Here is a 12,754-nt window from a genome sequence, read left to right on the forward strand (position 1 = left end):
CAGGGGTACCCAAAGCCCCGGGCGTCCCCCAGGGGTGGGGCTGAGGCTGTGTGGGATGGGGGTGTCCCGGGGGCTGGGCAAGGGCTGGGCGAGGCAGGTGCTCCTGGCCCGGGGAAACCCAGAGCTGAATAACGGAGGGCACCGAATTCCCCTTTGACTCACAATGGGGCCCTGCCAGGGCTGCCTCACCCTGTCCCTGTGCCCCACTGGTATCACCCCACCGGAGCCACCCCAACGGTGCCACCCCACCAGTGCCATCCCACAGGTGTCACCCACAAGCTTTTCCTATGAGTGGGCACTGGGGTCCCCCTGGGTGTCCCCTTGGGGACACCAGAGAAGCCACCACCCCTTCAGTGACACTCAGATGGTGTCACCCCATGTTTGGGGTCTCCCAGCCCTCCCCACGGTCCTGGGGGGTCACGTACCTGCTCCTCCCCTCTGAAGCCCTCTCCAGAGCTGGGTGGGCGGCTTGGTGGTGGCACAGTCACGGTCACTGTCACCTACAGCACACCAAGCAAGCCCAGGCTGCTTCATGGTGACATTGTCCCACCACGAGTGTCCCCAGGTGGCCGTGGTGGCCGTCCCGGTGGCGACGCTCCCGGCACTGACTCAGGCAGCAGTGCCGGCGGCAGAGCCGGGCAGCGCGGCGGCGCCGCACACGGCACCCACAGGGAATGAGTGACTCCATGGGGACACATGACCGGGTCTTAGGATTTTTGACTCAGAGGGACTGGTGGCAGCGGGTGGCCCGGTCCCCACAGTGGCCCTGGCCAGGCTGCAGGACACTGCACTCAACGTGGCTGTGGCGATGGCCCAGACAGGGCTGTGACATGTGGCACACGCTGTGGTGTGGCCCGTGCCATGGCATGGCATTCCTGGCAGTGCCAGACCCTGTCGTGGCACACCACAGCCTGTCACGTCTCATGCCCTGTGCCAGCATGTGCCACATCCTGTGCCACATGCCATCGTGTGCCACATTCTGTGCCATACCATGGGCCACATCCCAGCGTGTGCCATGCCATATGTCACACCACGTTGTCCCACATGCCCCACCATGTGCCACACCACCCCATGTCACATCCCATGTGCCCTGGCAAGGACATCAGGCACAACCTATCTCCAGAATACTTGCCCACAGCCACCAGGACAGACAGAGGGACAAAGGGACCCAGGGACACGATGTCTCAGTGGCCTATTGGCCAAGGTCAGCAGTTTATTTCCTTCTGCCAAAGTACAAAAATAAAGAATTGCCACCTGGGCAGGGGCACTGCCCTTCTATGTGTACCAAAAATACCAATATACATAAATAAATCCTTGTAATGTTCATAGTTTAACACAGTACAAAAATATAATAAAAATAGATATTTATATATTAGAAATATCATTGCAGGAGTTAAATTAACCCTAAGAATCAATAAATACAACAAACACACACATATAAATGTATAAATTAGGGGGGAGGCAGTGGGGGCTGTCACCCACTGTCACAGTGCAGCGGCCAGAGCTGGGCACGGTCAGGGGTGTGGTGGCACGGCCTGGGACACTCAGGGGGGGACACAGAGGGGACAGGGATGCTGGGAACCCCCAGTGTGCAGGCATGAGCTCTGGGACACCGAGAGCACGGGGACACCGAGCACAGGGGACACAGACTGTGCAGGGACACTGTGCAGGGACACAGGATTGCACTCCCAGCCGCTCTCCGGGAGCAGAGCCCGGCGCGGGGCAGGCAGGGCATGACAGCACCGGTGACAGTCACCGGTGGCAGCAGCGCTCGCCCTGGGCCCGGTGGCGGGTGCTGGGTGAGCAGCTCTTAGTCAGGCTGTGTCACCCGACCCATTGAATCACTGGAAAATCCGGCAGGGCTCGGGGACAGGGAACAGCTGGGGACCCAGGGGACACCCGGCTCCACCGGGGCTACCTGGATCCACAGGGAAGTGGGGCAGGATGTGGAAGAGCCAACCAGGGCTGTCCTGCAGCCGAGTGGTGGCACGGGGACAGCAGGGTCCCCACGAGGAGCCGAAGCGGCGGGAGATGCTGTCAGTGCGTCTGAGCCCACCCGGTGAGGTGAGAGGGACTCCGTGGTGCATCCCGGCCATCAGCTGCATCTCCGTCCTGGGAACGGGGTTGGGATCGCGTCACATGGGATGGAGATGATGGAGATGATGGAGATGATGGAGATGATGGAGATGATGGAGGTGCAGACGGGAGCTCCGGTGCCGGCGGGGCTGCCCTAGGGGCGCGCAGGCAGCCCCGAGCCCCGGTGCGATCTCCGGCGTGTCCGGCGGCTCCCGGCGTCCAGCTCGGCGCTGCGCTCGGCCATGAAGCGGGCGTAGCTCCACAGGATCTGGCACCCCTGCAGCTTCTGTCGGAAGATGCTGAGGGATGCCGCGGGGCTGGGGAGGGGCCGGCGGGGGCGGGGGCTGGGGGCCGGGAAAAGCCCCGCCAGGTTGTTGAGGAGCGCTCGCACCTTCCGGTGGGTCCTGCTCAAGCGGCGAAGGATTTCGGCCTCGGGGTGGTGGAGGTTGCGCTGGTGCCGGATGATGTCCTGCAGCGCCTGCTCCATGTGGATCATGGGCCTCCGCAGCCTCCGCAGCCCCCAGGGGCCCTTGGCCGGCCTCTGCAGCCACTCGGGGGTATTGTTGGTGCGGCAGATGTTGTGGATGTCCAGGTGCTGCTCCTTCTCCTGCCCAGAGATTGGAGAGGAAGATCGGGGATGTGGAAGCGGCACGGGGACCGTCCCCCACCTGCCCTGCGGAGGGGACAGGCTTCCCTTGCCCTGGGGAAGGAGACTCACGTAGAAGGTGAAGAGCTCCTGCGCGTCCTCGGCCATGAGCCTCACCAGCGCCTGGCTCTGCTGCACGGTGGGGGCCAGCGGGGACCTGCCCCCCTGGCCCGGCACCGCCCAGAGGATGAGGAGCCCTTTGGCGACAGCTGCAGAGGAAGAGGAGGGAGTCAGGGGCCATTGGGGCATGGCTGGGTGCAGGAGGACAGTCCTCTCTCACAGGGTCACTATTCCTGCTCCAGAAATGCTGTCTGCACCACAGTCCCTGCGCCAAAAACCTGCTGGGCACGCGGCGGGGAGGAGGAGGAGGGTGCTGGAGGTGCTGTGTAGCAGTCAGGATGCGCAGACCAACCACAGCAGCTGCTCCAGCAGCTCCCCCTGCCAGCGCGGGCCACCGCAGAGGGGACAGCAGCGACACGCCTGGATCTAGTCCCGCTGTCCAACTCTGGCCAGTCACTGTCGCAAGTCCCGCTGTCACCCACAGGACTTTGGATATGGCACTGGGCTGACACACAGCCTCTGTCCCTTAGGGCAAGCTGGCGCCTGACTTCTGCCATTGGTCCCCAAACTGTCCCCTCCTGCCTGCCCCTCCCAGCATTCCCTCTCTCCCAGGCTGCCCACTCCCAGCGCTCCCCAAGTGCCACAGCGGGGAATGTCCCCGTCCCCGCCAGCGCCCGAGGGAGGCGACACTGTTGTGGCACAGCCTCGGTGCCATCCGCCAGGGCACCGCCATGGGCGCCCCGCGGCCGCGCTCCCTCCGCGGCTCCCGGCGGGACCGGCGCGGCCGGGGCGACCCAGAGGGGACACGGGGACACGGGGACACGGGGACACGGGCACACACGTACCTGCCAGCACGCCCCAGGGCCGCCGGTCGCACCGCATGGCCGGGGCAGGGTGTTCGCCCGGGGCTGCCGGGCGCGCAAACCACTTCCTTCACTGCTCCGCGATGGGGAAGCTCGGCTTTTAAACGCACCCGAGTCACCCCCACCTCCGAAGGAGGCACCCGCACCCAACGGAAGGCAGCGAGAATTGAACCATGGCCAATGAGAGGGTGAGGGCAGCGGCGAGAGGAAATGGGGCCGGACGGATGATGGCGATTTCTTCGAGTCAGTTCCTCGAGGGAGTCCGGGTGGGTCCAGCCTGGAAGGCTGCGGTCCCACAGCTCATCCCGGATCTGGCAGGACCTCCAAGTCCTGGCTTCTTGGGAAAGAGACATCAGATTCTCGCTGATGTCACTGCTCAGCACCCAAAGGGTTGAACTGAAACCAGCGCCGGCTGCCCCGAAACCCCAATGCAAAAGAGGGCAGTGGTGGCTGACAGTGGGGACAGGAGATGTCACCCATGTGCCACCACGGGTTGTTTCGCATCCCAGATCCAGCTGTGAAAGACAAAAATCTACCCTGGCAAGGAGGGAGGTGGAAGTATGGGAAGTGCATGGCATCCTGATGCTCTGGGGATGCTCCATCCCCCTGGTCACACCCACCCAAGGCTATGGGTGACAAATTTGGGTGCTGAACCAAGTGAGGGACACCAGGCTTAGCCTCCCTGTCCGGCAGCACCCACAGGAACACCGAGGGTGCTGGGTGCTGCCCAAGGCAGCGCTACTGCCCTGGGGCTCTGCAGGGCCCCACCGGCACTGCCCTGGGGCTGGCACGGCCTCGGCACCACCAGCAGCACCCAGGGCAGTGCCCCTTGTCCCCCCTGGGCTCCCCTTCCCGGCAGGGGTTTTCCCAGTCCTTAGAGATGAATGTCTCCCATCAGCATTTTGAGGCGTGTCGCAATCCCGCTGATTTTGGTGACCGTGGCCGAATTTACGCATTTGGAGAGTTCAGTGGTGGTGCAGGGCGACAACCCAGAAATTAACAGCTCCTTCCAGGAGGAAGGATGCAGCGGTGACTCACTTTTAGAAGTGCTTTCTTTTCCCAAAATTTCCCTGCCCCGGCCGCACCACGACCTGCATGGCCTGCTTCCTCCACCAGCTGCCTCTGACGACAACTCCTCTTCCTCCTCCCCGCGGCCTCCCCGGCAGAGGTGGCAGATGGGGTGGGTTCCATGGGGCTGGGGTGGGCAGGGCTGTGCTCAGGGCAGTCCTGGAGTGCTGGAGGAGCCAGAAGGTTTTGTTCACTCCACAGCAGTTTGTCCATCCTTCAGGCTCTTAGACAGGCTGCCCACCCACCCATCCACCCACGCATTCATCCATCCCTCTGACAATCCACCTGTGTGTACATCCATCCACCTGTCTGTCCACTTGTCCATCCATCATCTGTGCACCCATCCAAAAATTCCTCCATCTGTTCAGCTATGCATTAATCTGCCTATCCATCCATCCATCCATCCATCCATCCATCCATCCATCCATCCATCCCTCCATCCATCCCTTCATCCATCCATCCATCCATCCATCCATCCATCCATCCCTCCCTCCATCCATCCCTTCATCCATCCATCCATCCATCCATCCCTCCCTCCATCCATCCATCCCTCCATCCATCCATCCATCCATCCATCCATCCCTTCATCCATCCACCCACCCACTTCTCCTTCTTCCTGTTCCATTCTTATCCATCCATCCATGCCCTGCCATGAGGGTGATCAGGGCCCCTCAGCTCTCCCCTGGCCACAGGTGGCCCTGGCCCCCCCGTATGGCACCGTCACTCCCTGGGCTGGGCCAGCAGGACACCACGGTGGTGGTGGCCACCCCGCTGGTGGCAAGTGGGTGGCCAGGACTGTGCAATACCCAACAGGGACAAAAATAGCGCCGGTGACCGCATGAGCCAGTGGCAATTTCTTCATCACCGGGAGCACGTCACCGGCGTCCCATGACTCGGAGAAGGGACCGAGACAGGAAAGAGAGCACCCAAGAGCTGCCAGGAACTGGTGGCTGCAAGTGTGTGGGGCTGACGTGGGCAAGACGTGCCAGGACCGGGGCACGGTGCTGCTTGGAACGTGGGAGAGCAGGGGACGGATTTCGGGGACAGGATGGGAGCAGAGGTTCCCACCACGCTTCTGCTGGGTCTGGCTGAGGACCCCTGGGGGGTCCTGACCCCTGGGGGCACCCACTGGCTGAAGCACCCCCAGGAAGGCACAGCCCCCACCCCCTGTACCCCACTTTGCCACAGGACACCGTGCTGCCAGCAAGGGAAGAGGACATGGGGACACCGTGGCAGTGTGACAGGGACATCCTGGGGCCAAGCTCATCCCCCAGTCCCCCCCAGTCTGACCCCAGTGAGGCAGGGGGAGGGCATAAATGCGGGCCTGGGTTTTCCCCAGGGCTGGTGATTTGCTGGGGGCTGCAGCTTTAACACATTTTTTCTCCTAAAATACAGAGAAGAGAAAGTGGCCGTGTCCCAGTTACCTCACAGTGGGACTCTGTCCCCCTTTCCCATCCCAGCCCCTGCCACCAACACAGGGACCAGCTCTGGGCAACCTCCCTGGGCTACACAGAAATAAAAATAATAAGAATTTTATTGACTTATCAAAAACTATGTGAAAATAGAACTTGTGAGGGGCTGGGTGTCACTGTCACCCCTCTACAACAGGTGACAGCCAGGGCTGGTGGTGAATCAGAGCCCCCCAACTGCCCCCTTGGAGATTTTTGGGGTGCCAAGGGTAACCCCAGCTCCAGGAATGCTCTCCCCTCCCTGGGGCTGGTCCAGGGGTGTCCCTGAGCATCGTGGCCACCCCTCCCTTGGCAAGGGGACAGTTCCCATCAGCCCCAGGCCATTCCCTTTAGCACCACAGCTGCACTTCACTGCTCTTTGGCATGTCCCCCCCGCGTCCCCTCCACCTGCACACGCACTCTCCCCTGGGCCACCCACCCACACGGGCCGGGCTAGAGGGAGAGGATGGCACACAGGGACTGGCCCCTCTCCTGTGGGCCAGTGCCCGCTGCTACACGGCCACTATGTCCCCAAAGCCACCACATCCCCAGCACAGAGCGAGCACCGCCGTGCCCGGCTCTGTCCTGTGCCGGGGGATCATTAAAATTACAAATTAATGAACAGGGGTGGGGAGGAGGGGGGACACCTCGCTGGGACAGTCAGCGTGGGGACAGCTATCTGCCACTGTCCTGCCGCTGCTGCAGCAGCTGGATGACCTCGGCGATGCCCTCCTCGGGGACCTGCCAGGGGACAGAGGGGGGCTCAGCCTCGGGGGACACCCCGGGGCTGGCAGGGGTCCCCGGGGAGGGGCAGGGGCTCACCAAGGCGTGGTCAAAGTTGAAGGTGCTGATGTAATAGGCCGAGATGTCGGCGGCTGCCAGCGGTTCTGCGATCTGCGCCACGATGCCACACTCGTCTGGGGGGCAAAGGAGCCCTCAGAGCCCTGCCATGGGGACATACGGGGACAGCAGTGCCCCGGGGCACCCTCTGGGTGGCACTGGCACAAGAGGGGACACGGCCACCACGGCCACACTCACCAAAGCCGAGGGGCTGTCCCCCAATCCGCACCATCCGCCACAGCTCCCCTGTCGAGCTGGTCAGCAGGAGGTCACTGGGGAAGCTGAGGGGGATGAAGCCAAGTGTCACCCCCTGCCTGAGCCCCCAGACCCAGAGACAGAGGGACAGATGGCCCAGGGCTGGCACCTACCGCTTCTGGGTCTCGGCATCCATCACGATGGAGATGTAGCCCTCGATGAGGGAGAAGGAGAAGAAGGTGATGGAGTCGAGGTCCTGGCTGCCGCTGGCAGCATCCCACGGGGGGCTGCTGAGGGGGAACGGGCACAGGGAGAGGTCACAACCCCCAAAATGGGGAGGAGAAGGGCTTGGTGGTGGCACTGGGTGTCTGAGCATCATGCTGGGGTGCTGCAGGGGGCAGGGAGAGGGGACAGGAGCAGGTGGTCCCCACAGGGTCTGCAGCTCACAGGTGACACCAGGGTTTGGGGCATTCTCAAAAGGCCACTGTTACTCCGGAGCAGGAGCATGCCAACAGAAGGGACCCCACCCCAGGGGACACAGGAGCATTCTCTCCCCCCAGCACCATTCCCACTGCCTTTTCCAAACCCACTCTCCTGCTCCACAGTCTCCTCCCTGGGATTTGGTACAGTGGTGGCTTTGTCCCATGGGTCACCTCGGGGTTCCTACCCCTCACAGTGCAGCTCCCGGGAAGGCAAAACCAGTTTGGAAACCCAGGGTCTGAAAAGCCACTGGGACCAACGGCAGGGACCAATGTCACCACAGCTCAGGTGGCACCAGGCAAGAAGCTCCCCCCATGTCCCCATCCCCGGGATTCACCTGTGGGAGTAGAAGAGGACGTCGATGAGCATGGTGGCGATGGCAGGCAGCGTGTCGGGGGCCACCGTCAGGACACAGAAGCGGGTCTGGGGGCTCTGCACCGGGTGCAGCATGGGGCTGGTGGCTACCAGGGGAACGGCCGCGCATCAGGCCTGGGGACAGCTCGGGGACAGTCCCACAGTGCCACCCCGTGGCCACCGCGCCCACAGCCCAGAGTCTCTCAGGGGGCAGAGGGGTGGCCCGGGGTCCCAAAGGATGTGGGTACCACTGGTGGGAGCTGCAGCATCTCGGTGAGGACAGGGTGGCCCTGGGTGTCCTCAAATGGGCATCTCCAGTGGCAACTGGAGCATCTTGGTGGGCTCCTCCAAACACCTAAATACCACTGGTGGGAGCAGGAGCACCTTGGCAGGGACTTGGGTGGTCCTGGGTGACCCCCAGGATGTGGGTTCCACTGGTAGAAACTGGATCATCTCGGTGGGGACTGGGTGGCCCTAGGACAGGGTGGCCCTGGAGGTCCCTCAAGGATATGGGTATCACCAACTGTAGCTGGAGCATCTGGGTGGGACTGGGTGGCCCCAGGGGACAGAGCCCAGTGTCACTCACATGGCTTGGGCTTATGGAAGCCGTTGCTCACGTCATCACTGGTGACAGGGACACACTCGCCACCCTCCTCCTTGTAGATGTCGAACTCCCCGGCCAGCGTGTGGATCACCACGGGCAGGTCCCGCTCCCGCACCTGGGCACAGCGTCAGGGCCTGCACTGCCACCCCTCCCGGGGGCACACAGGGGCCCTTGGGCGCCAGCCAGGCGCCACCGTGCCCGTCACTCACCAGGATGAAGTCGGTCTGGTACGTGGAGAGCATCAGCACCGAGACGTGGTGCTCGGCCAGCGGCGCGATGACCGAGCGCGCGATCTTGGTGACGCCGGTGGCCTGGCAGCCGGGGGGCTCCCGCCCGTTGGAGACCACGCTGAGCACCAGCCACGTGGAATCTGCCACCTGCATGAACTCGGAGGGTGGCAGCTCTGCGAGGGACAAGGGACACTGAGGCAGGTGGCTCCAGAGGGCTCGGCACAGCCGGACACAGAGCCAGAGCAAGCTCAGGCAGTGCGTGTCACTGTCCCCTGGGTGAGGAGCGGACTCGAGAGAGGTCATCCCTAGGTGGGGACACTGGCTGGGGGTGCAGATGAGCCCCATCCACAGGTGCAATGGGCCAGACAGGGTTCAGCTGCTCCACACTGGGGTTTGCCATAGGGATGAGGGGGGGCAAGGCTACAGCACCCCCAAATCCCAAGATGTGTCTCTCTACTCCCTGTGCCAGCACCCCAGACTGGGTGCATGGGGTGTTGGCATATTGCACCCCAAAACAGCACCACCAGGACCCTGGGGCTGCCCAGCTCATCCTCTGCCCTCCTGGAGCCCCCAGCCCAGCCGGGGATGCTCAGGGATGCACATGGGGCTCTGGAAGGGACAAGGGGAGGGTCATCCCACTGTCCTGGGGGTCCCAGCACCCGGTGCCAGCCTGCTGGAAAGAGCCCAGGCTGGCAGAGGGCCACAGCTGCTTCCCAAAAACCTGCTGATGTTGCCAGAGTGGGCATATGCCAGCTGTTCCTGCCTCCCATGCCCCTTGCTCCCACCCTCCTGCAGGAGAGGGGCTGGCACTGCTGGGACACCCCAGGACTCAGCCAGGCTGCCCCCTCCGCTCTGGGCTCCCCTTCCCAGCAAGGGACGAGCCAGGGCACCCAAGGGGTCTCCAATCCACTCCTCCCACCCAAGAAAGGTGACAGCAGCTCCCATGGGAGATGACACAAGCCCCCAGCCCATCGGTGGGCACCCAGTGCCCAAGGCCAGCTGAGACCCCAAACTCATCACACCAGCGGTGGAGGGAGGGTCGCACAGGGGGAGGGTCCAGCCCCCACCGGGGATGACCCCATCAGGGGACAGGCTGTGCACCCCACTCCCAAACTCGGCTGGGGCAGGGCGGGAGCGGGGCCGGATCCAGAGCCTCGGCGGGTGTTCCCAGCGCCTGTTCCTGTGCAGGAAGCGCCAGAACAGCCTCGGCTCCGGCCCAGGGCCCAGGGCTGGGAATAGGGGGGCGGGACAGGGACTCCGGGACATGGGGACCTGTCCCAGAGCTCAATGTTTAATTGCTTTTCAACACCACCCTGGGCAAGGCTAAATGCAAGGGGACTCCGCTGTCCCCATGTCACCCACCCCAGGGCTTAATCCTGATCCCCAAGGGAAGGGAGGGTGCAGCTCTCCTCTGCTGGGGGTCCCCTTCCAGTCCAGCAGCGGGGGGACACTGGCGGCCCCCCAGCCAAGGGGGGTTCACAGGGCACCGCGGGGCCACAGGCTCGCAGGACCATTGTTCAGCACTTCCCGCCCTCCCCTCGGGATTGAGGAGTATTTGTCCGCAGGCCCCGAAATAAAACAATACATGGGGAACAGCTCTGGCTCTGGAGCGGGGAGAGCCCGGGACGCGGTCCCGTTCCACAGCAAAAGGAGGTGAGCCCGCGACCTGGCGTGAGCGCCCCTGGCCGGAGCGCTGACCCTTGGTCCTTGGGTCACGGCCAAGGACCCGCTGCGCCGGCTCCTGCGGCCTCGGCAGGAAGGTTTGGGCGTGGGAAGGCGGGCCGGGATCCGGACCCTCCGGCTCAGCCCGTTGGGCCGGTACCCCCGGCAGGACCGGCGGCGAGGGTGATGCACGGCACGCGCCGGGTCACCAGCGGTGGGGACAGCAGCAAATGGCACATCCCTGGGAGAGGGACTGGCTTGGGAGGGATCAAACCTCCCCAGGACACCCCAAAAGCCGGACCCTGCTGCCGGACAGGGCTCACCCCTGCCAGCCTGGCTGGGCCTGTGCTTTGCGCCCCTCTGCCAAAGGCTCCAGTTGGCCCTCAGCGGGCGGAGGGGCGGGATGAAATTGGACACGGCGATGATGACAGGAGGGCTGCCCGAGCCTGGAGCGCTGCCCGCGGGCATCCCGGGAGGTCCCTGAGCCCTGTCGGGGGCACCCGCGCTTCGGGCTGGCACCGGCTCCGCGCACCACGAGCCGGGGGGCAGCTGCGGCCGGGAGGAGCCGTCGGGGCGAGGGCAGCCACGCCGGGAGAGCCTCGGCCGGGCAAGCCGGTGCATCCCCGGCGCAGGCGCCGCGGGGACGGGACGGGCATGTTCCGAGGGAGCCAAGCACAAGCCGGGACTCGCTCCCCGCGGCCCAGGCGTGGAGCCGGACTGCGGACGCGCGCTGCTCGTGCCCGCGGTGCCACCCGCCCTGCCAGGAGGCCGCCGCTCGGTACCTTTGAAGCCCTCCTCGTCCAGCATGACCGTGTAGTCCTCGGGGGTCTCCGTCAGGCTGAAGAACTTGCATCTGAAGGAGAAGAAATCGGTGCTGCTGACCCGCAAACCGCCGCCGTCTCCCGGGGCCGGGAGTCGGGGAAGAAGAGGAGGAGGAGGACGGTGATGGGGGGAGAGAGGCCGGTACCGGCAGCGCTGGGGTAGGAAGAGCAGCTTGAGCAGCGGGTGGGTGTAGAGCCAGAGCCCGCGGCGGGCCAGGCTCAGCACCCGTACCCGGTGCTCCAGGATGTGCAGGTCCATGGCGGCCGCGCCGCCCCGGGAATCGCCGCCGCCGCCGCTATAAGGGCGGACACGGGACCGCCCCGGAACCGCCCCGCATCGCCCCGGGACTGGCCCGGGACCGCCCCGCACTGTCCCGGGACCGCCTCGCATCGGCCCGGAACCGCCCTGGGACCGCCCCGCATCGCTCCGGGACCGCCTCGCATCGGCGCGGAACCGCTCCGGAACTGCCCCGCATCGCTTCGCCAACGTCCTGTGACCGCGCTCATGCCCAGGGAGCGATCTGGGAACGCCCCGCATCTCGCTGGGGCCGCCCAGTGACCGCCTGCCTGTCCCCGGCACCGCCCCGCACCACCCGGGACAACCCCGGCACCGCCCCGCACCACCCGGGACAACCCCGGCACCGCCCCGCACCGCGAGAAGCGCGACGACCCCGGCCCGGCGCTCCGGGAGCAGCCTCGGTCCAAAGCCCCAGGATGGCCGCACTGGAGACCCTGGGATGGCTGCACCGGAGCCTCGGAACCAGCCTCAATACGGAGCTCCATGGTGCCCAAACCAGCCCAAATTCAGCACCCTGGGGTGCCTGGAGCAGCTCCAGAGTCTCGGGGTACCCCCGAACTGCAGCCTTGGGGTGTCCAAACCGGCCTCAGTTAAACAGCCCGGGGTGTCCAACCAAGGGAGACCCTCTGGGAGCCACTGCCAAGCCCACCCTGCCCCCTACCCCAGCACCCAACCGGGTCCCACGTGCTCAGCCCCAACGCCAGGCCTGGAGAGGGGATTCACCAAACCAGGGCCACCCTTGGGAGAAAGGGGTTTCTGGAGGGAGGAATGGAGGTTTGGGCAGAATTCCTGCCTGCAGAAAGCAGGAGAGAGATGGCCTGGGCACCATTTTGGGATGGGAAGTTGAGCTCTGGGGTTTAATGGGATTAATTAGGGTCCCCTGGCTCTGTTAAGCCACAGGAGCTGTGACAGTGGGAGAGGGGGAAAAGCCTGGGTGCTGGGTTGGGAGTGCACCCCGTGGCAGCCACCAGGGCCTGGCAGCCACCACTATCACAAGCTGGGGCAGGTCTCAGCCTCCTCCCATTCCACTTCAAAGGGGCAGCCCCAAGGCTGGGTGAGACAAAGGGGCTGGGCCACCCTCTGCAGTGACAGAGCAGTGACAGCAGCGT

At 64.5% G+C, this 12,754-nt stretch overlaps 2 protein-coding genes across 9 annotated transcripts; both read right to left on the bottom strand.

Moving 5' to 3' along the window:
* Positions 1-1,184: 1,184 nt before the first annotated feature.
* LOC134560099 (uncharacterized) lies at positions 1,185-5,109 on the bottom strand. 4 transcript variants are annotated; one of them, XM_063415688.1, is made up of 4 exons: positions 3,628-5,109; positions 2,795-2,931; positions 2,468-2,683; positions 1,185-2,375 (listed from the first exon to the last, which is right to left on the bottom strand). In XM_063415688.1, exons 1-4 carry the CDS (start codon positions 3,662-3,664, stop codon positions 2,136-2,138), a joined length of 630 nt encoding a protein of 209 aa, XP_063271758.1. In that variant the 5' UTR covers positions 3,665-5,109; the 3' UTR covers positions 1,185-2,135. The 4 variants fall into 4 exon arrangements, with proteins under 4 accessions (XP_063271758.1, XP_063271760.1, XP_063271759.1 ...); XM_063415690.1 differs by having other exon boundaries at positions 1,185-2,112; positions 2,795-5,109; XM_063415689.1 differs by having other exon boundaries at positions 1,185-2,362; positions 2,795-5,109.
* Positions 5,110-6,229: 1,120 nt separating this feature from the next.
* Positions 6,230-11,987, bottom strand: CASTOR1 (cytosolic arginine sensor for mTORC1 subunit 1). Of its 5 annotated transcripts, none has more exons than XM_063416480.1 (9): positions 11,494-11,876; positions 11,309-11,379; positions 8,844-9,037; positions 8,617-8,749; positions 8,014-8,137; positions 7,370-7,483; positions 7,200-7,282; positions 6,984-7,078; positions 6,230-6,902 (listed from the first exon to the last, which is right to left on the bottom strand). In XM_063416480.1, exons 1-9 carry the CDS (start codon positions 11,736-11,738, stop codon positions 6,837-6,839), a joined length of 1,125 nt encoding a protein of 374 aa, XP_063272550.1. In that variant the 5' UTR covers positions 11,739-11,876; the 3' UTR covers positions 6,230-6,836. The 5 variants fall into 5 exon arrangements, with proteins under 5 accessions (XP_063272550.1, XP_063272549.1, XP_063272552.1 ...); XM_063416479.1 differs by having other exon boundaries at positions 7,370-7,486; positions 11,494-11,870; XM_063416482.1 differs by lacking the exon at positions 7,200-7,282 and having other exon boundaries at positions 6,984-7,105; positions 11,494-11,898.
* Positions 11,988-12,754: the final 767 nt, after the last annotated feature.

Source organism: Prinia subflava, chromosome 19 (assembly GCF_021018805.1).
Source record: "Prinia subflava isolate CZ2003 ecotype Zambia chromosome 19, Cam_Psub_1.2, whole genome shotgun sequence".
Lineage (NCBI taxonomy): Eukaryota > Metazoa > Chordata > Aves > Passeriformes > Cisticolidae > Prinia > Prinia subflava.